Source organism: Prunus avium, chromosome 7 (assembly GCF_965620075.1).
Source record: "Prunus avium chromosome 7, drPruAviu1.hap1.1, whole genome shotgun sequence".
NCBI classification, from domain to species: Eukaryota; Viridiplantae; Streptophyta; class Magnoliopsida; order Rosales; family Rosaceae; genus Prunus; species Prunus avium.
In genome coordinates, this window is record NC_142290.1 from 21,137,781 (window position 1) to 21,163,639 (window position 25,859).

Below are 25,859 nucleotides of genomic sequence, written 5' to 3' on the forward strand. Positions count from 1 at the left end.
GTCATTCATTCTTATGCAATTTGACTTCATGACATTTTAAGAAGTGATATTAAGGCCTTCTTTGGATCGTTTGTGCCTTTCAAGCTAACCTTATGCATGCTTAAGCATGATTTTCCATTGTTTACCATTTTGAGCCTACATGTAAACCTTTTCTTTCATTTTACCAATTATATTTCCTCACCTTAGCCCGAAAAACAAATATTTACCTTTCTAAGGAATTCATGAGCTCTAATTCGGATGTGTTTTTCAAGCTAAGTTTGGGAAGGGATATTACATCAAAAACCCAGAAAAAAAAAAAATCACACAATTGGTGAAAGAAAAGAGAAAGTTGTGATTAAGTGGCGGTTGTTTGAAAATTCATTTTTGGGCCTTCAAAATAATTTGGTGTTTGGAAAGGAGTTTGAATCAATGTAAATGAAGGTATAAGGAGTTTTGATCATGTAAAAGAAAAAAAAAATCTAATCGTGATGATTCGAAGTCTTGTAAACAATTGTTTTATGCTCTTACATTGCGAGTTCCTTGGGCTTTGTATTATCCATACCTTTCATTTCTTACTCACCTTACCCCCTTGGCCCCATTACAACCTATACTAAAGACCTAAATTGATCTTAAATGTCATGTGGTTGAATTGCATCCATTTTTCTACTTTTAAGTGTTTGGCATCCTTCTTGAGATCATATTAATGCAAGTTCTTCATTTTCCTATTTTGAGTTAAGTCCCTTATGATTTAACTCTAATCTCATGTTTATAATTGAGTGTTGCATTGTAGCCCTCTTCTGAGTGATTCATTTGTGAGAGGACAACTTCGGTGAGATTTGAAGTAGCATTTGTGCTTGGTATGATTTTTGAAATTGTGTGAAAACTAAGATTGGGGAATTTGTTGCATTTGGCTATCACACTAATACACTTTGAACATGTTATGTTTTGAACTTTGCCGCCTTGTAAATAATGTCTAAAATTGAACTTTTAAACTTTTGAGTCATGTGCATGAGTCATTTATCTTCATAAAATGTTCGGAAAGATTGTTTTGAGTTTTTATTTATTTATTTTTATTTTTATTTTTGTTTTGTTTTTGTAATTATTTTTGTTTTTGTTTTTTATTTTGCTTACGGACTAACAATCTTTTAAGTTTTCTAATTACCTTGTTTTACAGAGTCAGTAAAACGTTTGTGGGTATCGTATCTGTTAAACCCTCAGGAGACACAACTCCTCCTACTAGGGATGCCTAGAGGTTTAAAGGCTTGTTGCATATGCTCAATGCAATCGAGTTACCTACGAAAGTGGTCTAGTTAACTTCTTGTTTGTTTTTATCTTTGTTTTCCTTTTGTTTTGCTCGAGGACTAGCAAAATCTAGGTTTGGGGGTATTTGATCGGTTCATAATTGTATATCATTTTGTACCATTCTAGCTTATGATTTGGTTATGTTTTTGAGTTAAACTTGTGCTTTTAATCCTTTTTGTGTTTATCTTTCAGTTCATTGAGCTTTAGGTAATAATGAGGGCTTTGGATAGTAAATGATGCAATCCATGCATGTTAGGGCCTAATTTGGATGAATGGATGAAGAGCTTAAAGACAAACTCAATTTTGGCTACAGTCCCCTGCCAGCCCAGTTTCGTAGGTCATATTGCAAGCTTTGTTTCAGCAACCTACATAGCTCGGATGAGGCCACATTCTTCATGAAAGTTGTTCCAATGGGTGTATACTATAACATATCCGAAATTCAGCCCCATTGGATAATTGTGGAGTCTGTTACCTAGCAAACACAGAGCCATGCTCAGGATGGATTTTATCAGCGCGCAAAATGAGTTAGCAATTTGTTTTGGCCTTAACTTCCTCCTCCGACCTTGGATTGGCCCAAATGATATATGGCTGGAAAGAAGACATTCTGAACTTCAAGTTTGAGTGCTTAAAGTCTTAATTTGCTTAAGGGAAGCCCAATTCGTAAGCCCTTGAAGTTGCTGGTCATGCTGACCTCAGGATGAGCTATTATTTCTGGTTGGAAGCTTGGTCATGGTGACATGAAGATGAGCTAGGGCTGCTGGTGGGATTTATTAGTGAAGTGCATCAACCATTTCAGATTTTATAATGGAAGTGTTGTATGCATTAGTGAAGTGCATCAACCATTTCAGATTTTATAAAACAAAGTGTTGTATGCATTAGCCATACTTAATTCAGATTTTCAGCTTCCTTAGGCCTATATATAGTGAGGTTTCCCAAGCTTGTAAACACACCCCAAGGGGGGGAGCTCTCAAACACTTCTCTAGAGCTCCCTTCCCTTCTCTCCCTCAAATCCTCTTAGTTTCTCTTTCTAGTTTTCAATTGTTATAATGAGATCTTTGTGCTGAAATTCTCCTTAAGTTTTTCCAAGTTCTACTTAATTTTCATTGTTATGTAAATTCTTTTCTTTAGTTTCAAGTTTGATTCGTTTCCAAGTTTCAATTATGATTTTTGTTCTTATTCATTATGCTTATAAGTTAATATGCTAGTTTGAATGATTGATCACCATTTAGGCTTGCATGTTAGCTATCTTGGTTTGAATTAAGAGTAGACACCATGCTTTAATTCGAATTGAACTATGAATAGGAAGAGTATGTATGGACATTCGACAACAGGGATTAGATACATGCTTGGTTGTTTAAATTGTTCTTCTATGCTTAATGGGTTCCTAATGCTTAATTTTAGGTTAGACAACAAATGATCAAATTAGGGAATTAGGAACACAAGGTTATGACCACACACCATGGCTTAATCATACTTTAGCTAGAATCAATCCATTAATCTAAATTGAACTTGGGAACTTATCTGCTTGAGTTAGTTATTTTCTTTCTTTCTTGTTGTATTTATTTCCTTTTGTTTTCATTTATGTTTTGTGTAGGGAAATGAATTGGATCATTCAATCACCAATCCTCGTGGGATCGACCTCGCACTTACATATGCTAAACTACCAACGGCTCGTGCACTTGCGAGTATCACAAGTTGAGGATGCAACTGAATCCATTTTGGTGCAGCTGTATCTACACAACACTAACTTAGTACAAAATATAGATAAGAACATTAGTTTGGTGGTCCTGGAAGACCATCCGCTTCTAACACTCCCTGAAGAGACGGTGGTGGCCTTCCAGCCCAGCAAATTTGCGCCACCGCTCTGATGCCAATACTAGCCGCTGTGTGAGCCGCTTGTTGATACTTCGAGGAATCCAACTCCATTCAACACTCTGGAAACTGTTGGCAAGCCTTCTAATTTCCAGAATTGTGGGAAGGATGGACCAAGCACCATTGTTAGTCATTCCTTCAACACTCTGCTTTAAAATAGTTGAATCTGTCTCAAGCATTACTTTTGAGAAATCCTTCCTCTTAGCTAAAGATAAGCCGCGAACGGCAGCCTCAGCTTCAGCATGAAGAGCTGAACAACAATACAAGTTATCCGCCAAACCACCACAGACAATCCCTGCTGAATCTCGAATTACCACCCCCACTCCAGAGCGATTCCTTTCCTTAATCCAGGCTGCATCCGTGATGACCTTCACAAAACCATCACTTGGGGGATATTCCTACTAAAATGAGGGACTTGAGAATAAATACCTCTTAATTATACGGGTACAACTAAACTAACCTTATTATAACTTTGAGGAATACTTTATTTTTTTGAATACAAAAGTTTGGGTGTGCTGAAAATTATTACCTCTTTTTTCACATTGTACAAAATTATCTCAAATTCGACTCTTGTTTTTCACCTGTAAACGTAAGAAAAGAGAATAAAATACTTATTTTGACAGGAGTTTATTAAGATAAAAAAGACATAAATGATTTTTTTTGTTAATAAGAAATCTTGATAATTTGTTTTTGGCAAATCTGGATAATTATTGATTCATTATATGGTAAGATTTTTTAGTTTGACAGTAATTTAGATAAGATTTTATTATGTTGGAATGGAATCGGCAGAAGCGTAGCAATACCCAATTGCAGAGAGTCCTCCAATTCTAGCAAATTCTGCAAGCCCGATAGTTGACAGGGAGAGCTCACAATTTCACAAACACAAGAAAACACAACGAAGCTAAACACCTTACTCTCACATCGCTCATCGACTTCACCAATTAATTTCCAAACGCCTCTGAGTTCCTAGTTCCGAGTTCCGAGTTATGACTCTCTCCTCATTTAATTGTGCACGTGTTTTGCTTTTGGAAGGAAGCAATCCTCTTTGTGATGCCCGTTTCCATTGCACATACACATATAGAGTTAAGTTCGCAAAACTTAAATCCACTAACACCAAAACGATATAATGAAAATTTTGAAACATAAATGATTGCAATTCATCAACTAATTAATTATATAGACAATTTAATGATTAATAAAGCAACTGTTCAGAAGAAACACTCAATTTCATATTGGAGAGCTAGAATTTGCTAGAGAGAATTCACTATTGGGGTTGTCATAATGATGATTATTGTAAAGTCCCACATTGGAAAAACACTCACTAATACAAATGCTTATAAGGGGTTATATAACAGTTTGATATTGCCGAGCCTAGTAGCGCGGGCTTGTAACTAAGCAAGGCATTAAAGTGATTGGTGTTTGAGATAAGCTTTGTTAGGTGAGGTATGATGGTCTTGGGCTATTCAGCTTGTGTGAAGACTAACAATTGTATTAAAGTGATACAAAAAAAAACTTTATGTATAGAACTCCGATGAAAAAAACTTGCATAAAGTAAACTTGAAAATAGTAAAGTAAAAATCACCAAAAAAACAAAACAAAATGTCGCGGGTTGAATTTGTACCATTGAATTTCATACGGTAGCAGAACGAAAATTCCTAACAGCAGACCTCCTTAAATAAAAACACACCCGTACACTCACTTTTCGTAATTTAATTGCTGCTGCTTTCTTTCTTCTTCTTTTTTTTTTGGGACAAAACTTTCTTTCTTCTTCGCCACACCGACTTACAACGCCAGAGAGAGAGAGAGAGAGAGAGAGTGTGTGTGTTTTGGAGAGATGCGGCTTGAAATTGTGGAACCAAACGCGTGCATTAGAGGTTGCTGCAGCAGCAATTCCATTCCTCTCCATCTTCCACCTTCCTCTTACACTCTCCTCAAACCAATTGCCCGAGGTAACTCACACTCCTTTTCCTCTTTCCAGTTCAGGCTAAGGCTCTGTTTTCCTCACACTAACAATTGTATTAAAGTGATACGAAAAAAAACTTTATGTATAGAACTCCGATGAAAAAAAACTTAGGGGGCGTTTGGTATCCTATTCAAATAGGGAACTCAAAAACTTTGATTTTTCTTAAAAACAAGGAGTTGTTAAATCTATTTTTAAGATTCAAAAACGTGTTTGGTATGCAACTTGAAAACTGTTTTCAAATCTTAAAAATTTGAGAACTTGTGGGTTGTTAGAAAAAACTGAAAAAACATATATTTTTTGTTTTTAATAATTGGGGTGTTTTTTAGTTGTTCTTGAGTTTGAGTTTTTAAAAATAGGGCTACCAAACGGGTTTTCTTTATTTTGGACTCAAATTCTGTTTTTGAGTTTAAAAAGTTGGATTCAAGTTGAATATCAAACAGGCCCTTATGCATCAAGTAAACTTGAAAATAGTAAAGTAAAAATCACCGAAAAAACAAAACAAAATGTTGCGGGTTGAATTTGTACCATTGAATTTCATACGGTAGCAGAACAAAAATTCCTAACAGCAGACCTCCTTAAAAAAAACACACCCGTACACTCACTTTTCGTAATTTAATTGCTGCTGCTTTCTTTCTTCTTCTTTTTTTTTGGGACAAAACTTTCTTTCTTCTTCGCCACACCGACTTACAACGCCAGAGAGAGAGAGAGAGTGTGTGTGTGTGTGTTTTGGAGAGATGCGGCTTGAAATTGTGGAACCAAACGCGTGCATTAGAGGCAGCAATTCCATTCCTCTCCATCTTCCACCTTCCTCTTACACTCTCCTCAAACCAATTGCCTGAGGTAACTCACACTCCTTTTCCTCTTTCCAGTTCAGGCTAAGGCTCTGTTTGGCTAATGCCTAATGCCTATCGCCACTTGCCTTTTCTTTTCGATATTTCTAATTAATTTATTAATTGGTTATTTTTTCGGTATGCTTTTTGGTGCTGATTGTGTGTGTTGGGGCAGAAATTGTTGTATATGAAGCAATTTTGGATGGAAAGAAAGTTGCTGTGAAGAAACCCATCTTGTCTACTTCTGAGGATCTTGATAAGTTCCACAAGGAGCTGCAATTGCTATGGTATGTTTATGGTTCATGTATAATTCACATTACATGTTTCAATGCTGAGAGGATATAGTTCTGTATATGTATGTATGCATATGAATCTATTTATGTGTATGATTCGAGTATATGAATTCGAGTATATATGAACATTGAAGTAAGCTTGATCATCCGGGAATAGCAAAACTAGTTGGCCGCACATGCAAAGCCACCCAATTACATGTATTTCTTCGAATTCTTTGAGCCTCCGAAGTTATCTGAGAAATTACACATGGAAGAATGGAGTCCGAATATCAATCAGGTGCTTGTGGTTGCTGTCCAATTAGGTATGACTTATTAGTTGCTTCTGTGATTTTCTCTGAGTGTTTTTATGAGTTCAGATCATCTTAGTATTCAGCCCTATACCATTAACAGAGGAAATGTGTGAACTAATTTTGTAGGAAGGGTATCAAGTATCACAATAAATACACACACACGTGTGTATATGTATACATACATATTTATATATATACTGTTTATATAATATATACACACACACACATACAGATTTGTACATATAAACATACATACACATACATATGTCAGCCTCTGAGAGGTCTATGGATTCTAGCCTCACCACAAAGGGTGTCTGCAAATATTTCTTAAAATAACTCTGGGTGTGCATGCATGTGTATGTGTGTGTCTGCAGGGTTTGAGCTAGGATTTTTAGTTCGGGGGCCATAGAAATTAAGAATGGGGGATAACTGCAAGATGGTCTATAGGATAAATTGATGATGGTTCGGCAAGACGTTGTACTGTAACATCAAGAATTGATCGAACTTGTGTTGATGAGTTTGCAATTGCAGCTTAATGCCGGAAACAGGCATTTTATGTTTACTACTATTTTCATTTCGAGGTTTCTAAAATTATTCAGTTGTATGATTTTACTGTTAGAATTTGGCCTGTAGCTTTCTGGTTTCACTGATTGATTTTCAGAAAGAAAATAAAAGCTTTTACAAAACGTATGCAGAGGAGAAAAGAAACTCAGAGAGAATAATAAAGTTTCAGTATATTTTCTTGTATTGCATCAGAGCCTAAAACACAGACTATATGCATGACACAATCTGTCAAAAACAGATCCTAAGAAATCTAGGACACAAGGATTCATCTCCAGCCATTCAAGGTCATTGGAGGCTATGATTCTTACACCTAGGCTAGAAATCATTACAGCAGATAGGACTAAGACAGCTAAGAATGACAGCTGTAGAGTTTCCCAAAATAGTAAGAAAACTAGCCGTTGGACATAACCTATAACGGCTATTACTATAAAAGGAAAGTTCTTCAGCTCCTTCGATTTCTTCATCCTCTTCACTATCAATCTGCAGGATTAACATCTGCAGCTTGATTCGAGGCTAGTATGCAGTTAACTCTCAACAGCCTCTCCTAAGCTGCTTACTGGTTTAACTCCAAGCTTCAACCTCAAGTAATTGAATCGATCTTTGGGCAAAGCTTTTGTAAAAATATCTGCCAACTGTTCTTCACTTATGCAGAACTTTATGTCAATCACCCCTTCTTGTAAAGCTTCCCTTATGAAATTATACCTTCGGTTTCTGTGTCGTGTTCTCGGATGGAAAACTGGATTTTTGACCATTGATATTGCTGACATGTTGTCACAAAACAATGACGTTGCATCAGATTGCATTTCACCAAAATCATCCAACACAAACCTTAGCCAGATAGCTTGAGCTGTTGCCTCAGCTGCTGAGACGTATTCAGCTTCTGCAGTTGACAATGCAACTGTGTTTTGCTTGATTGAAGCCCATGAAAAAGCTCCACTACCAAAACTGAATGCATATCCAGATGTGCTTCTACTATCATCTTCATTGCCAGCCCAATCAGAGTCACAAAAACCAATCAGAACAGCATTCTTGTCCCTTGTAAATTCAATGCCATAGCATAGAGTGCCTTGAATGTATCTGAGAACCCTTTTTGCAATTCCCATGTGCTTCTTTGTGGGGCTATGCATGAATCTTGATAACAAACTGGCAGCAAACATTATATCAGGCCTAGTTGCAGTTAGATACAACAAACTGCCACTACTACAAAAAAGGCAAAAGACGACGGGAATTCACCATCGTGAATTTGGTTTTCAAACCGTCGTAAAATCGAGTGACGTCTTTTGCAAAGTAAAACCACGACGCGAAATCACCGTCGTTGTTATGACAAACAACGTCATTAACAAAAAACAACCGACGTCTGTATACTGAAAAATGAACCAAAAAATTGTCCTGGAGAAGAATAGACGACCTATTTTATACAACATCCGTCGTGTAAAAGAATACAATACGTCTTTAAATAAATAAAATATGACGTTATTAAATCATACGACGTCCAATATATTTATATAATCGTCGTGTAATAGTATTGCCACTTCGTTTTTTCCATTAATATTGACGTGGAAATAGCGGTTAGGGTAAATCACCGTCGTTGTTGTAACAAACAATGTCATTTACAAAAAAAACCGACGTCTGTACACTGAAAAATGAACCAAAAAATTGTCCTGGAGAAGAATAGACGACCTATTTTATACAATATCTGTCGTGTAAAAGAATACAATACGTCTTTAAATAAATAAAATATGACGTTATTAAATCATACGAGGTCCAATATATTTATATAACCGTCGTGCAATAGTATTGCCCCTTCGTTTTTTCCATTAATATTGACGTGGAAATAGCGGTTAGGGTAAATCACCGTCGTTGTTGTAACAAACAACGTCATTTACAAAAAAAACCGACGTCTGTACACTGAAAAATGAACCAAAAAATTGTCATGGAGAAGAATAGATGACCTATTTTATACAACATCCGTCGTGTAAAAGAAAACAATACGTCTTTAAATAAATAAAATATGACGTTATTAAATCATACGACATTCAATATATTTATATAACCGTCGTGAAATACTATTGTCACTTCGTTTTTTCCATTAATATTGACGTGGAAATAGCGGTTAGGGTAAATCACCGTCATTGTTGTAACAAACAACATCATTTACAAAAAAAAAACCGACGTCTGTATACTGAAAAATGAACCAAAAAATTGTCATGGAGAAGAATAGACGACCTATTTTATACAAACACAGTCGTTTGTATATATATACTACGTCTTTAAATAAATAAAATACGACGTTATTAATATATACTACGTCTTATATATTTACATAACCGATGTGGAAAATATGTTAGGCTCATGACTTACGACATATTTATTTCTATAAACGACATAGTATGTGATATACAACGTCGTGATCATGTAAAAGACAGCCGTCTTTCTCTATTTATACGTCGTCTTTAGTAAAATAATAGTCGTCTAATCCATCCAAGACGTCGTCTTTTGTAACGTTCAGGTTCGATATCTGTCCTTTTAGACGTCGGTATTATTGTACTGAAGTCGTGTTATTTGTAATTACATGTCAGCTCTTTATCCTTCTCCGACGTGATATCGTTAATAACTGTTTCACAATAACGTCGTCTTTTTTCACTTTTAGTTCGCTTTTAGACGTCGGTAAATTCAATGCCATCGTTGAATGCTCCAAAACGTCGTTTTTTTATTGACAATTTTATGGCAACAGACGTATGTTTTTCACAGTTTTATAAGAACTGTCGTTTTATAATACTGAACCAGTATTTTATGTACTGATTGTTTTGTGTCCAAAACCTGCATAATGAAAGTGAAGAAAACACATTACAATTTATTACAAAATTAATGTCATACAGTAGTGCTGTTTAGGGCATAAATAATTTCATAAATTACAAGAGCATCATTCAATCCATATATCTTCACACCCATCTCGAATATTTTGACTCCCAAACTCACCCACTAGTTCATCAAATGTGTCAACATTTGGCATCCCTCTAGTAAATGGCTCACACTCAATTCTCACATCACCTAAGACATCATCACCAATAACATCATCATTATATTCTCTATTAGGCGCTGATAACACTACCGACCAACCATGATGCATCGGGTCGTCAACAAAAAATACTTGTTTGACTTGAGAATCCAAAACAAATTGGTCATTCCTATATCCAATTTTACTCAAATCTACAAGGGTAAATCCAAGTTCGTCGACTACAAGGCCAGAAGTACTATCTATCCAATCACACCTAAAGACTGGGATTGTAAACTTTTGGTAGTCAAGGTCCCAAATTTCTTGAATGACACCATAAAAACCCATATTTGAGAGAATTGGGTTTTTATCCTTGGCACTAGCAACTTGCATGGTATGTGCAAGTAAATAAACTCCACTATTTTGAACTGTCCGCACATCATCTTGTGCCTTGATGTTAAATTTAACACCTTTAATAAGATAGCTCCTATATAATGGCACTACCATGTTTGGACCAGCTGCTAGCCACCTTAAATTTTCTGATACCCCATGATTGCCTCCCTCATCAAGTTCACTTTGAACCTGCAAATTAATCATATCTTAATTCAATCTAACATAGAAAGAAGAAAATTAAAAGTCCAATATGTTATTGAATAACATATACCTTGAAGTGTAGCCATTGAATGAAAGTGCTATTGTGCTTATCTTGCAGCCACTTTGTTCTCTTTCTAAATTTTGGATAAGCGGCCTTGATGTGGATCATATGTTCCCTACATGACACGAAAAATTCAAGCATTATGGTCCCAAACATATAAGATAAACATAAGGAATAATTTAAAATGGAAACTTAAGGAATAAAACTCATACTCGATATAAGGTAGAACTTCCTCCGTATTCTCCAAGACATATAGATGTGCTTGGTTCAACAGGTCCCGATCAACTAAGCTCACTATGCAACCTGATAATGGCTTTGAAACTCCTATCTTCTGACTTGATGGCACTCCAATTGTACTAATATCAGATAAATGTTCAGTGCAAAATTCTACAGCTTCTTCAGCTATATAACGCTCCGCAATGCAACCTTCGGGATGAGTACGGTTCTGAACATACCCCTTTAGAACTTTCATATATCTTTCGAACGGATACATCCATCTAAAATATACTGGCCCACATAGACAAACTTCTCTGACAAGATGTATTGCTAAATGAACCATGATATCGAAGAATGAAGGTGGAAAGTATTTTTCAAGCAAACACAAAGTAACTACTACATCTTCTTCCAACTTATCTAGCTTGGAAACATCAACCGTCTTTGCACATATAGCATTGAAGAAGAAGCACAAACGAGTTATTCCATACCTTGCAGGCTTCTCCAAAACAGAACGAATTACCACAGGAAGCAATTGTTGCATTAAGGTATGACAATCATGTGATTTAAGGCCAAGAAGTCTTGAATCTTGTATAGATACAAGATTTTTTATATTTGAAGAATAACCTTCAGGGACCTTCATACCATAGAAAGAATTGCAAACTGCTCTCTTCTCTGCTCTTGACAAATTCCAAGGCCCTGGAGGCAAACGAGTACTTCTTTCTCCATACTCGGGTTGCAAATCAGTTTTGACCCCCATGTTCAATAAATCTAACCGAGCAGCAATCCCATCTTTATTTTTTCCAGGGATCTCCAGCAATGTACCAATGATACTATCACAAACATTCTTCTCAATGTGCATAACATCGAGGACATGCCTCACTGGAAGGTATTTCCAATACTCAAGATCAAAGAATTTTGACTTCTTCTTCCAACAAACTCTGTCACCATCATTTTCACCTCCACCTCCCCTTTTTTTTTATCCCCATATGTAATTAATATCTTCAACCATATGCAGCACTTCTTCTCCCGTTAATGGCTCCAGAGGCGTGCCATATTCAGGTTTCCCATTAAAAGCTGCACGTTGCCTCCTATATGGATGATTGATTGGTAACCATTTTCTATGCCCAATGTAACAAATTTTGTGGCCATTTTTCAACCTGTGACTAGGTGTATCATCGCCGCATATTGGACAAGCTTTATATCCTTTAACAACACAACCAAATAAGTTTCCATAGGCGGGAAAATCATTAATGGTCCACAGTAATGCAGCTCTGAGTGTAAAATATTCTCCTATATGTGCATCATACACTCCTCTAATCCCATCCCACAAAATATTTTAAATCATCAATCAAAGGCTCCAAGTAGACGTCTATATCATTTCCGGGTTGTTTAGGACCGGAAATCAATAAAGTCAACATCATGAACTTTCGTTTCATGCACAGCCATGGTGGGAGATTATATGTAACTAAGATAACTGGCCAGCAACTATATCTGCTACTTAGAGAACTGTGGGGATTGAATCCATCAGATGAAAGAGCCAATCTCAAGTTTCTCGGCTCATTACCAAACTCGGGCCATTTATCATCAACAAGTTTCCAAGACTGGGAATCCGCCGGATGAGACATCTCACCGTCAATTGATTTTCTAGCAGCATGCCAAGTCAAATTCTTAGCTGTCTCATGTGATTGAAACATCCTTTTAAACCTTGGAATTGGAGGAAAATACCACAACACCTTCGCTGCCACACCTTCTTTCAAGAATCCATCTTTGGTTTCCTTCCACCTTGAGATACCACAAGTAGGACAATTAGTTGAATCTTCATACTCCTTCCTATACAAGATGCAATCATTGGGGCATGCGTGGATTTTCTCATAACTCGGCCCCAATGCGCACAAAGTCTTTTTTGCCTCATACATAGAGGCCGGTATTGTATTTCCTTTTGGAAGCAACTCGCCCTGAAGTATCAATAATTCTGTAAAACATACATCACTCATCCCATGTTTTGCCTTCAAATTATACAACTTCACTAATGCCGATAACTTGGTGTACTTTCTACAACCAGGGTACAATGGTTGATCTCCATCCCCAATCACATTAGCAAACTTATAAGGATCGGATCCAAAATCACCAAAATCATTATCATCCATCTCTATTTCTTCAGACACAAAACTGTACCTACTATGGTCATCATCTTCTTCAACATTTCTACTAGCATTACTAGTTGCAATTGGTTCCCAAGGTTCTCCATGAAATGTCCAATTCTTATAGCTTTGGTCAACTCCATTAAAGTATAAGTGATCCCTTATAATTCCAACCCCAAACAATTTCAAATTCGCACATTTAACACATGGACAACGGATATGCGTTGTAGTTAGAAGATTTTCTACAGAAAATTGCAAAAATGCTTCCACCCCTAACTCATATGCCTTCGATCTTCTATCCGAGTGCATCCATGACTTATCCATCTTGGACACTATATCCTATTATCTATAATAAGGTGAAAAGACAAGCAATGACTATCACTATAGCAGATTATATAAGGTTTTAATAGCAAATAATATAGTATACAGACGACGGTTTTTAAACAACAACAGACGTATTACACATATATAGACGACGGGTTTTAAAAAAACGTCGTCTAATGCTAGCAAGAAACAGACGCCAGCGAATTTGAACCACGACGGTAGTTAAAACAAGCGTCGTGGTATATTTTTATAGACGACGGTTTGTTAAAAAAACGGTCGTCGTATGCATAAAAAAGATTTCGAAATCCCAGTTTATTTTCAAGAACCCAGAATATATTCAGAACACAACATATACATTAATTTTTATGTAGGGTATTAAGAACACAACATATACATTAATACTAAGCACGAAACCAACATATACTAAGCATGAAAACATTAAATCCATTCCCGATTCATAATAACAGAGAGTATTAAAAGATCCGACAACATTAAACCCTAAACCTGATTCATGAAAACATTAAACATTAAATCCATTAACCCATACCGTCGACAATATTAAAAAATCACAAAACCCTTTACCACAGAACTGAATATCATTCAATGAATTTACAAGCATGAGATTAGGGTTTGCACTTACAGGTAGGCAGAGCTCACAGCTTATGGCCAACTTGGATTCGACGGAGTTGTAAACTTGGCCAACTTGGATTCGACGGAGAGACCAACTTTGAATTAGAGTTGAAGTGAGAGAGCGAAGCGAAATGTTTTAGGACACAGACTATGGTCAACTTGTATAAGAGTTAGAGCGAAATCTGAAAATTTTAGGTCGAGGTGAAATTTTTAGAAAGCGCGCTTTTTAAAAAACATCGACGGAAACAAAAACACAATCGTCGTTAAAAGTTCAACCTAAACATGACGCTTATTTTAAAAATGACGTCGTTGTAAATATACTTACGACGCAAAACCAAACTACCGTCGTTAAAATGTCTAAAGAAATATGCCCTAAACCCTAATAAATAAAACCTAAATTATATATATTGTTTTTAAAAATAATTTTTCAAAAGGGATTAGGGTTTTATGGCCTAAAATATCTCGTCCATAAAACCCTAAACCCTAATCCCTTTTCTAAATTTATATAAACCCTAAACCCTAAACCCTAAACCATTAAAGTATAAGTGAGTTGTGACTCATGAAAACATTTTACTTTTTTGTGGTAATTTTAAATTTGTATAACTCAAACTTAATTTTTTAAAGCTTAAGGGGGAAGAAAATATTGCAATGACTTCATAGGAGTTGACGTTGCATTTTTTGGATTTATTTTAAATTTATTATGAATATTTCGAATTAAATAGAATAAAATATTATTAATAAAACCCACAAACCACATCGGCGTTAATAAATTAACGACGTTTTAACTAATAATAAACGACTGAATTTTAACAACAAACGTCATTTACAGTTCAAACCATGGCCATTTTTACAAAGAAAACGACGTACAAACCATTTTCCACGACCTAAACTCTTAACCTCTCGCCGTCTAATGTCAAGAAAACAACGTCGTCTATATAACCAATAGCGTCGTTTTAACAATAATTTACGTCACTTTTTAAAAAAATATGACGTTGTTATGTGTGTACAACGTCATTTTAAAGAAACCACCGTTTAGAAATGCGCTCTTCGTAAATCATCGACGGAAAACAATAAAACCGTCGTTAAATATGACATCTAAACCCTAAACCCTAAACCATAAAATATAAACCCTAAATTATATATATATATATATATATATATATATATATATATATTAAATAATTATAGAAAATGATTTATGGTTTTAGGGCCTAATATATATTAACCATAAACCCTAAACCCCAAAAATAAACCTTTATCCCCCTAAACCCTAAACCCTAAACCATTAAAGTATAAGTGATGTTGTGACTCATGAAAACATTTTTCTTTTAGGTAGTAATTTTAAATTTGTATAACTCAAACTTAATTTTTTAAAGCTTAAGGGGGAAGAAAATATCGCAATGACTTCATAGGAGTTGAAGTTGCATTTTTTGGATTTATTTTAAATTTATTATGAATATTTGAATTAAATGGAATAAAATATTATTAATAAAACCCACAAACCACGTCGGCGTTAATAAATTAACGACGTTTTAAATTATTATAAACGACTTAATTTTAAAACAAAACGTCGTTTAAATTTTAAACCATGGCCATTTTTACACATAAAATGACGTACAAACCATTTTCCACGACCAAAACTCTTAACTTCTCGCCGTCTAATATTAAGAAAACAACGTCGTCTATAGAACCAAGAGCGTCATTTGAACAACCTTTTACGTCGCTTTTTAAAAACTGTGACGTTGTTATGTGTCTACAACGTCTTTTTGAAGAAACTACGGTTTTTCACAACATGAAAACCTCAACAAATTTACAGGGACGTTGACGTCAACAAAAACTTGCTAATTCTAACCAATTTTGTACAAAAACTTGTCTAATTCTAACAAAATTTGTACATTTTATAAAAATGTTTAAGTATGCTAAAATTCCTCTACTCCATATGAACACACACAAACTCTGCCCATTCTTTCCTAACTTCTTCAATGGCAGCTTGGGGGTATGGCGCTTGATCCTTTCCTTTGGCAAACTGCAGTCCATAAACAAAGATTAATCTCACAGACGACACTATTATTCATTTACCGACGTAGTATATATATTCAACGACGGTATTTTTAATTTACCGTCGTTGATAATATAAAAACCCACATAAAAATAAATCTGAAAATTTTCTTCTTACCATCTTCTCAAATTCCAGGGAAGGATCCAAGATGATGTCTCTCATAAAGCGCATGACATAATACCCGCATTCTACACTGCTTGGTTGCTTTGGAGTGCCGGGCAGAGTTTTCCAAAGAGGTGTTTTACGGCCTACTCTGCCTATGTGTGTATTATACATTTTTAGAGCAGAGTTCACTATGTTTTTCCCGTCCTCATCCACAACACGATTTCCAGGCAGTGGATCCAAAAAATATACGGTCTCCTTCTTTGCTCTCACAATGATCAAGACCCAATGACGGCTGCACAAAATAAATATAAAGGTTAATTAGTTTTATATGCAGAGCATCATACAAACAAAATCCTGTTTTTTGTTTGGAGACTAACCTTGGATTGTAAGGCATCAGGAAAATCTGTTCACCATCTGTTTTTTGAAGTCAACTGGCTACGATACGTGATCTTTCAGTTAATGAACCAGCGTCGGCACTAACTCCAGCAGGGTCTATAAAGCCAACCATATTCACCATATTTGCAGCTTTCAGATGATCAAACAGGCACCTAAATATATGAATTGAAACCATGAGTGTTTTTTTAAAAAAACATAAAGGAGAGTGTCAAATGAATATTTGATAAGGACAAACCTCATATATACTGCAACGACAGTAGCCCCAATTTCTTCCATGCCAACAAATTGGGTAATATCTTCATGCAAGACGAAGGTGTTACGATCTATGCCAAACACCTCCTTCTCAACAGTAAAGCTCATAGCCTTCTCCTGAGGCTTTAGTGTCGATTCAACATAACTACAAAGGGATTGTAAAGAAGATGGCAACTCCAGCTTTGAATAATCTGGTACTTCAGTACTCTGTTTGAACAAATAAAGCAACATAAAGTGACGTGGTAAATAAATAACAACGACGGTTTAAAAAATAAAACGTCGTCTTAAAATGAGTTACACGACGGTAAAAAAATACCGTCGTAATGAATACTTTATTACGTCGTTTAAATAAAACCGACGTCTAATTCAAATGCAAAATTCATAATTAATGAATTTACCTTTTCAATTTTCTTTTCTCCAACACTGGATTGCTGTTTTAATAAATAAAGAGATATATATATAAGAAAGATTGTACAACAATTTAAACATTCAACTAAATAAAAAATGGCGTGGAAATTTAAAACAAACGACGGTTGAAAGAAAATATAGACGTCTGAAAATTGAAAAACAAATGAAAAAGGCAAAGTTAAGAGAATTTACCTTTTCATCTTTCTTTTCTTCAATCTTTTCACCATCCCCAGATTTCTGTTATAAGAAATAAAGAAATATATATAAGACATAGTACAAAAAGGGCAAAAAAAAAAGTAAAAAAATTAAATTAAACCGTCGTGGTAATAATAACAAACGACAGTATTTAAGAATTACAGACGTGTATATTTAATCAAACGACGGTAAATAATAAACGTCGTGGTATTTCATATACTACGACGGTATGTAAGCTTGTACAACAATTTAAACATTCAATTAAATAATTGCAGACGTGTAACATTCATTAAACGACGTTAAATAATAAACGTCGTGGTAATTCCTTTATTGAAAAAAAAATGAAAAAAGCAAAGTTATGAGAATTTACCTGTTCAACTATCTCAAGTATCTTTCCTTCTACTCTCTTTTCTACTTCCCCGGATTTCTGTTTTAAGAAATAAAGAAATATATAAATGACATTGTAGAAAAATTAAAACAAATAAATAAACCGTCGTGGTAAACATTAACAAAAGACGGTATGAAATAATTACAGACGTCTGAATAACATCAAACGACGGTTTAATAAAAAGCGTTGTGGTATAACATTAACACGGCGGTAAATATAAACAAAGAAACAGAGAATTCAAAGTTCAAAGACGTTACCATTTCCTCCTGCTTTTCCCCATTCTTGGCAGTATCCTCCTCAAATTGTAGGGCTCTAACATCAAGTGCCCCAGAGCAGCTTGCTTTGTCCGACATTGGATTTTTGGGACTTTGCCCTTGGATTTGGGACAATGTATTCAGTTTCAGCACGCTTGGATCAAAATTGGGGATGAGTTTTGAAAGCTGACTCAGCAAATTTTCCCTCTCAGCTTTTACCAATTGCTTGGTCCTAGCCTCCATCTTTAAACTCTCTTCCCTTGATCTAGCCTCCATTTTCAAAGTCTCTTCTTGAAGGACAAGTCTTACACTTTCCTTCAATTGATCAGCAAACCTTACCTTCTGTTGTCTAGGTAAATTGAAGTATTGCTTAGGGGAAACCCCAGCCCCTACCCCTCTAACTCTTCCTGGATGCTCGGGACCCAAAGCCATTGTCAAAATATCATTGGTTCCTGACAGAGAAAGAGTGCCTTCAGAGACTTGCTTTTGCAAATCATCCTAACAAAAAGACATAATAAAATGTTAGAATAAGGAAACAAACGACGGTTATTTATAAAAAATCAACGTAATATAATATTTCACACGACTCAATAACATAACAATCGACGTAATATAATATTTCAGACGACGCTAACTAAATACCGACGTTATTAATTTATTAACACGACGTCAATAATAAACCACCGACGTCTTATGATATAATTACAAAACAGAGCATTGATTCCAGATTCAGACCTTTAACGACGCGTTTTAAAATATTTCGACGTAGTAAAACTTTTCACACGACGCAAAAATATAACAGCAGACGTAATAAAATTTTTAAAACAGAGTGAGTAGGCTTACAATTAATTTTGCTTTCTCTGCAGTCTTTGGATCCGGGATGTTACCATGTTTGTCTTCTCTTGCTTTTTTCCATAAGGTAGCCGATCAATATCTACCCCAGGCATGATTTCCTTCAAGTCCTCCTTAAAACCAACATATCCTTTTCAAGACAATCGATGATTGTACTCGAGTTTCTCCCTCCTCCGTGATTGTTCTTCATGCACAGCCCCAAATTTTTCAGATAACCTTGAAGCTACAAAGGCATCCCATTGAGCTTTCTCTATGAATTTGTATGTTTCAGGGGGCTGCCTTAATCTATCCTGCTCCTTGATGAATGGAAGGATATGAAACCTCATTAGTGTAGACTTGAAATCCTTCCATTTCTTGGCAGCAGAAGATAACAACAGTTTCTTGCCCCCTTGACCAACCACAAAAGCCATGTCAACGGGTTCCCAAATCTGCTCTTTTATACCCTTGGATATTTGAACCCATTTCTTGTCCACAAGTGGGACTCTGGAGCGTGCCAACACACCAATGTAGGACTGCATCTCATTATGTGCACGGCCATATGGTTTCCCTTCTTCATTGTACTCAACAACAGGCTTGATTTTCTGAATTTTTCTCTGCACAACACGGGGCATTGTGCTCATACCCCGACCTGACTTTGGCTCCTCAGAAATAGTTGCCGTGCTGCCTGGTTCTGTCTCAGAAGATGAAACAAACTTCATCTTCTTCGAGAACTTAGTTTGAGGATTTACAACTCTAAGCTCTTTCTTCGAGGATTCATTTTTTTTTCAAGCCAGACTCCTTACTTTGGGATTGAGAAACCATGGTTACAGACAAATTAAACCTGCAAGTGAAAATATATCAGTGAAATTAAGAAAAACCACGACGATTATTTATAAACTACGACGTATTATAATATTTCAAACGACGTAAGAATAAAACAACCGACGTAATAATAAATTTACACGACGGTAATTAATCACCGACGTGATAAAATATTACAACGAAGTCAATAATAAACAACCGACGTCGTATGATATAATAAGAAACAGAGTATTAAATATTACAACGACGTTAATAATAAAAATTCGCCGTGGTATTGAAAATAAAACGACGTAAATATTAATATACCGTCGTCTATACCACAAAAACAAATTAGGAACAATGTAAAATATTTTCAGCAGAAAAATAATTAAAAAGATTTTCGAAACAAAAACCATTGTTCAGAGAAATCAAACATGCGATGAATATATCTTTAAAAATAAAAAACAAAAAAAGGATATCATTTTAAAAAACAACGAAGAACACTTTCACACGACGCTAGGGTGACTGACGAACCGTCGTGGTCTATAAATCTAACCACGTAAATAACAAGCCACCGTCGTCTTATTTAGTTGAAGTAAAAGAACCAGAGTAGTGTTCAAACTTGGAAACTTTTCGTCTTTGTCTGCAAATTTTATCAAACTTGGAAAGAAAAAATGTAAAAAGATTTTAAAAAAATGAAAATGATATGCGCATGCAAAACAGGAACAAAAATCCTTCCAGAAATGCTTACCCTTTGCTTGCGATGAAAGCTTTCTTCTGGAGTTTGGTGTTTCAGTTCAGAGATGAAGACGAAGAGGAGATAAGCTTGAAAGTTTGAAACAGTTCTTAGAGAATGAAAAATGAGAGAAGCTTGAAAGTTTTTCTCGGGTTTGGAAACAGTGCAAGTATGGGTCAGGAAGGCGAAAAGTTTAAAATAATAAAAAACCGTTTCATAAAAACGACGCTATTAATAGTATGTGCCCTAGTATGATACATTATACGGCGCTATTGTTAACACTGCCCTATAATATTACTTTACACGATGGTATGTTTTAATGAAACGACGTTTTTAAATCGAATTACACGACGCGTGTTTCTTCAAAAAAGATGAATCGTCATTTTCCAATTTACCCAATGACCTTATATTCAATAATAACGACATGAAAAATTAATACCACGTCGTTTTAATTACTCATACCGACGTGTAAGTTTTTTAATTACACAATAAATTAATTTTCCAAAAAATTACAACGTCGTTTTTATATAGCGTCGTTGTTAAATAATTTATACGACCTTATTTTAAATTTAAACGACGTGTATGTTATATATAAACGTCGATAATGTAAAAAACCGACGTGTTATATAAGATTTGTTTATAAATAATGGGTTTTCTGTCTTTCTGTCGTCTTCATTTTTCAATTAGGGTTTCAACTTTTTCTCAATTCTCTGGAGGCACATCACCTCTCTGTCTCATCTCGCTTTCATTTTTCAGTTTGGATGTTGATGTGTGTGCGTGTTTGTGTATCTGAAAGACACAAACACGCACACATCATCTAAAAAATTGTCTTTCTGCACAGAAGGAGAACAAGGTCTGCATCAGCCCTCTTTCTCAGCTCCTCCATGATGGGGTTCTCTGGGTTGATCTCCATGGTCTTCTTGCTCGACATGTACCCAGCCGCTCTGTTATCCCTCAAGGCCTGAGCCTTCATGATTCTTTCCATGTTGGCAGTCCAGCACGGTCAGACGGTCAGACGCCACAACCTTCTCCACTCTGTCACCCAAAACATCCTTCACAACCTTGCAGAGTCCCTCAAACTTCTCCTTCAACTCTTCCTTCTTCTTTGCCTCGTCTTCACTCTCATCAAGCTTGAGACCTTCCTTGGCGGCTAAGACAAGCTTCTTGCCCTCAAACTCCTTGTGAGAGTAATTGGCACATCATCCACTTCTAAAACATTTCCTTTGTTCATTCTGGTTCGATTATGATGAGGAACAGAGTTCATTCTGGTAATGATAGATGAATAATGGCATAAAATTTGTACGTAGTTAATTTAACAAACCGTCGTGGTTAGTACAATTATGCGACAGTAGAGTTATGGATACCGTCGTAGTATAGTATAATTAAAAAGTTGATAAATTTATATTTACAGTCGTGGTAACTTAATTTAAATCGCCGATTTTTTTTGTAATTAACCGTCGTAGATTCCTTTGAATTTATGCGTCGCTGACTAAGAAAATTGGGTCGTGTTTATTAATTAATTAACACGGCGTCTTATTTTTATATCGTCGTCTTTACTTTCTACGGCGGTGATTTCATAGATGCAGTCGTTGTTTTTAGGTTCAGATTTTAACTCTGAAAATACCTTTGTAATAAGACGACGCTTTTTTAATTTGGTGCGTCGTGGTTTCAAAATATCTATACGTGTGCCGTCTTTTAGGTGTTTAAAGTATGTTTCTACGACGGGTTTCTATTACCGTCGTCTTTTAAAAAACAACGACGGTTTTTTGATCTACCGTAGTTGTTTACTGGTCGTCTTTTGCCCTTTTTGTAGTAGTGTGCCAACAATTTTTCTAAACAGACCTTCATCGGCTAACTCACTTCCATCAACTTTCTTTAGTCTCTCACCAGTGGGTAGAGGAATTGTCACTGACTTACAATCCTCAAGGCCAAACTTTACAAGTAAGGACTTTGCATACTTACTTTGATGGATAAATACCCCTTTATCAGTTTGTAGAACTCCTATTCCCAAGAAGTGGTGCAAGAGTCCTAAATCAGTCATTTCATACTTTTGCATCATGTCCCTTTTGAACTCACTGAGCAATGCATTGCTGCTTCCAGTATAAACTATATCATCAACATATATAGAGACAATGATCAGTTTCCCTTCTTCATCAGTTCTGGTATATAAAGTGGCCTCACTAGTGCTTCTTTGAAACTTGCAGCTAGTGAGATAAGTATCAATCTCACTGTACCAGGCTCTGGGAGCCTGCTTCAAACCATAGAGAGCCTTCCTTAGCTTATAAACCTTATGACTAGCTTTTTTCACTTCAAACCCCTCTGGTTGCTCAGTATAAACCTCCTCCTCAAGTACTCCATTCAAGAAGGCTGACTTAACGTCTAATTGGAACAACTTCCAACCTTTTTGTGCTGCAAGTGCAATCAAGGTTCTAATTGTATCTAACCTTGCCACAGGGGCAAAGGTTTCATTATAGTCAATACCAGGTTTCTGAGCATACCCTTTAGCTACAAGCCTAGCCTTGTGTTTTTGAACTGTTCCATCCAGATTCAGCTTGGTTTTGAACACCCATTTGACTCCTATGACTGGTTTATCTGTAGGCCTTTCCACCAGCTCCCAAGTTCCATTCTTTTCAATAGTTTCAATCTCAGCATCCATTGCTTCCTTCCATGCTTTGTCTTCAATAGCTTCATAATAAGTTTAAGGTTCAATAATGGTCATGTGATATCTTGCATAGATGTCCTCCAAACTTCTCAGCCTTACTGGTGTATTACTTGGAGTTGAACCTTGACTGGTACCACTGGAATTGCTTCCAGAGACATGTTCATCATTTGAGATTAGTTGAGTGGGATTTGGAGAGTCAATGCCGTGAGTTTCATGAGGAAGTTCATCTATTTCAGGTATCTCGGAATTTTCGTTTCCAAAAATGAGAGGCATGGAGACAGTTTCAACTTGCTTGCTTTCCCAATTCCAGGATTTGTTCTCATAAAAAACAACACTTCTTGAGAGCATTATCTTCTCAGTTTGAAGATTATAAATCCTGTAACCCTTCTCACAGCTGCCATAACCCATAAAGATTCCTTTGCTTGCTTTGTCATCAAACTTCTGTCTAAGATTTGATGGTATGTGACTGTAACAGATGCTTCCAAACACTCTTAAGTGTTTTACACCAGGTTTTCTTCCTGTGAAAGCTTCAAATGGTGTTTTGTCTGTAACTGTAGTGGTATAGCACCTATTTTGCAGATACACAGCAGTACCAACTACTTCAGCCCAGAACTTTACAGGAATTTTCTTCTCAGTCATCATTGATCTTGCCATTTCACAGATGGTTCTGTTTCTTCTCTCAGCAACCCCATTTTGCTAAGGTGAGTAGGCAATAGTCAGTTGCCTCTCCATGCCAAGATCACTGCAATACTCAAGGAATTCATGTGAAGTGTATTCTCCACCTCTGTCACTTCTTAGTTTCTTTAGATTGAATCCACTTTGTAGCTCAACAAATGCTTTGAACTTTTTGAACACACTTATCACACTTGACTTGTTTCTGAGAAAATATACCCAACACATTCTTGAATAGTCATCAATGAATGTGATGAAGTATTTATTTCCTCCGATGGACTCATTTTGCATTGGACCACATACATCTGTGTGTATCAACTCAAGTGGATTTGTTGGCTCTCCAAGGCTTCTCATTCTCAAATGGTTCTCTGTGGCTTTTACCATACACACAGCCTTCACATAATCCTTCCTTTTATGAGAAATCAAGCAAGCCTAACACCATTTGTGTTTGCTGCATTTTTTCATGCTTGCAAAGTTCAAGTGCCCCAATCTTCTATGCCAAACCCATGGATCTTCTTGTACTGCTGCTTTCATTGCCTTTGAGCAGATAGATTCCATAGACAATGGAAAACATCTATTTCCAGCCATTTCAACTTTGGCAACAACATTATCAAGGCTGCTGTCATCACATATTAATGCATAGTTTCCTCCAAATAGAACGTAGTACCCATGCTCCAGCATTTGTCCTATACTCAACAAATTCTCATTCAGACCAGGGACCAGCAGCACTTCATTTATGTATCTTCTCCCTTTTCTTGTCTCAACTACAAGTGTCCCTTTTCCTGTGGCTTGAACAAGATCACCAGTGCCCATTTTCACTTTGCAGGTCACTGACATATCAAGATTGATCAATAAAGACTCTTGAGAGGTCATGTGGTTGCTGCATGCACTGTCAACAAACCACACAGACTTGCTTGATGCAATTGAACTTGCATGACAAGCATAGAACATTGTTCCTGTGGTTACCTCTTCTTCCTTTGCATAGTTTGCAACTTTTTTACCATTTTCACAGTCCTTAGTTAAATGGGCAAATCGACTGCACTTCCCTCACTTGGGTTTTCCTTTATATCTGCATATACCAAAATGGTATTTCTGGCACACTTGGCACTGTGGTTTCACACCATCTTGACTGCTACTTCCTTCTGATTTGTTTTGTGAATTGAAACTGTTGTTCCAATTCCCTCCAGAGCCATTATTCCAATTTGAGTTTCCACCTTGAGACCAATTCGAGCCCTTTTTGTTTTGTCCTTGCCATTTTTGATTTGGCTTTCCCTGAGAACTTTTGTTAGCTCCAGAAGCTTGATTATTTCCAACTCTGAAGCTGCTAAAAGCTTTCTCAGTTCCTGCCAACTTATCCCTTTCATCATGCAAATCCTCTCTCTTATCATAGACTTTGACAGATGCAAGAATTTCTTCAACTCTAATAGTTTCAAGATCTCTGGTTTCTTCAATAATTGACACTATGGACTTGTACCTCCTAATTATACTCATCAACAATTTTTGGACAATCCTTTTCTCTGTTACATCTTCTCCTAGAGATTTCAAGTTGTTTACAATTTCAAAAAATCGAGCCAAGTAATCATCCAGAGATTCAGCATCATTCCTTCTCAAATATTCAAAATCAGCTCTAATAGCTTGTAATTTCACAGTTCTTACCTTTTTATCTCCTTTGAACTCTCTTCTCAGAATTTCCCAAGCACCTTTTGCGGTCTTCTCATTTCTGATGCGAGGAAAGGGTTCATCTGTTAGTGCTCCTTGAATAAGACTCAAAGCCTTGGCATTTTTTATCTTATCTTCTTTGGAGATAGTAGGTGCTTCCACTGGGATTTGCACAGTCTCACCTTCTTCTCCTTCAGAGCCTTCTTCCTCCTCAATAATCGGCTGTGGTTGTACTCCAATCTCCACTGCATCCCATAGATCATATGCTATGAGAATAGTCTCCATTTTTACTGACCAAAAATCATAGTTTGCACCATTAAACTGTGGAGTTCGTAAATCTCCACCTGTAGAACCTGATCCCACCATTTTTATGTGAGTCTCAGTGAA

General features: G+C 36.1%; 2 protein-coding genes across 2 annotated transcripts in view; one reads left to right on the forward strand and one right to left on the reverse strand.

Moving 5' to 3' along the window:
• Positions 1–3,086: 3,086 nt before the first annotated feature.
• On the reverse strand, positions 3,087–4,082 carry LOC110769718 (uncharacterized). Its single transcript, XM_088244589.1, has 2 exons — positions 4,068–4,082; positions 3,087–3,551 (listed from the first exon to the last, which is right to left on the reverse strand). The coding sequence occupies exons 1-2, from the start codon at positions 4,080–4,082 to the stop codon at positions 3,087–3,089; spliced, it is 480 nt and encodes a 159-aa protein (XP_088100715.1).
• Positions 4,083–4,717: 635 nt separating this feature from the next.
• The window catches only part of LOC148293106 (protein kinase and PP2C-like domain-containing protein), a 38,561-nt gene continuing 17,419 nt past the window's right edge, over positions 4,718–25,859 (forward strand). Inside the window, exons 1-2 of the mRNA XM_088244590.1 lie at positions 4,718–5,102; positions 6,122–6,233. Coding sequence (XP_088100716.1) covers positions 4,988–5,102; positions 6,122–6,233 — 227 coding nt within the window. The 5' untranslated portion in view covers positions 4,718–4,987. The remainder of the gene's footprint in view (positions 5,103–6,121; positions 6,234–25,859) is intronic.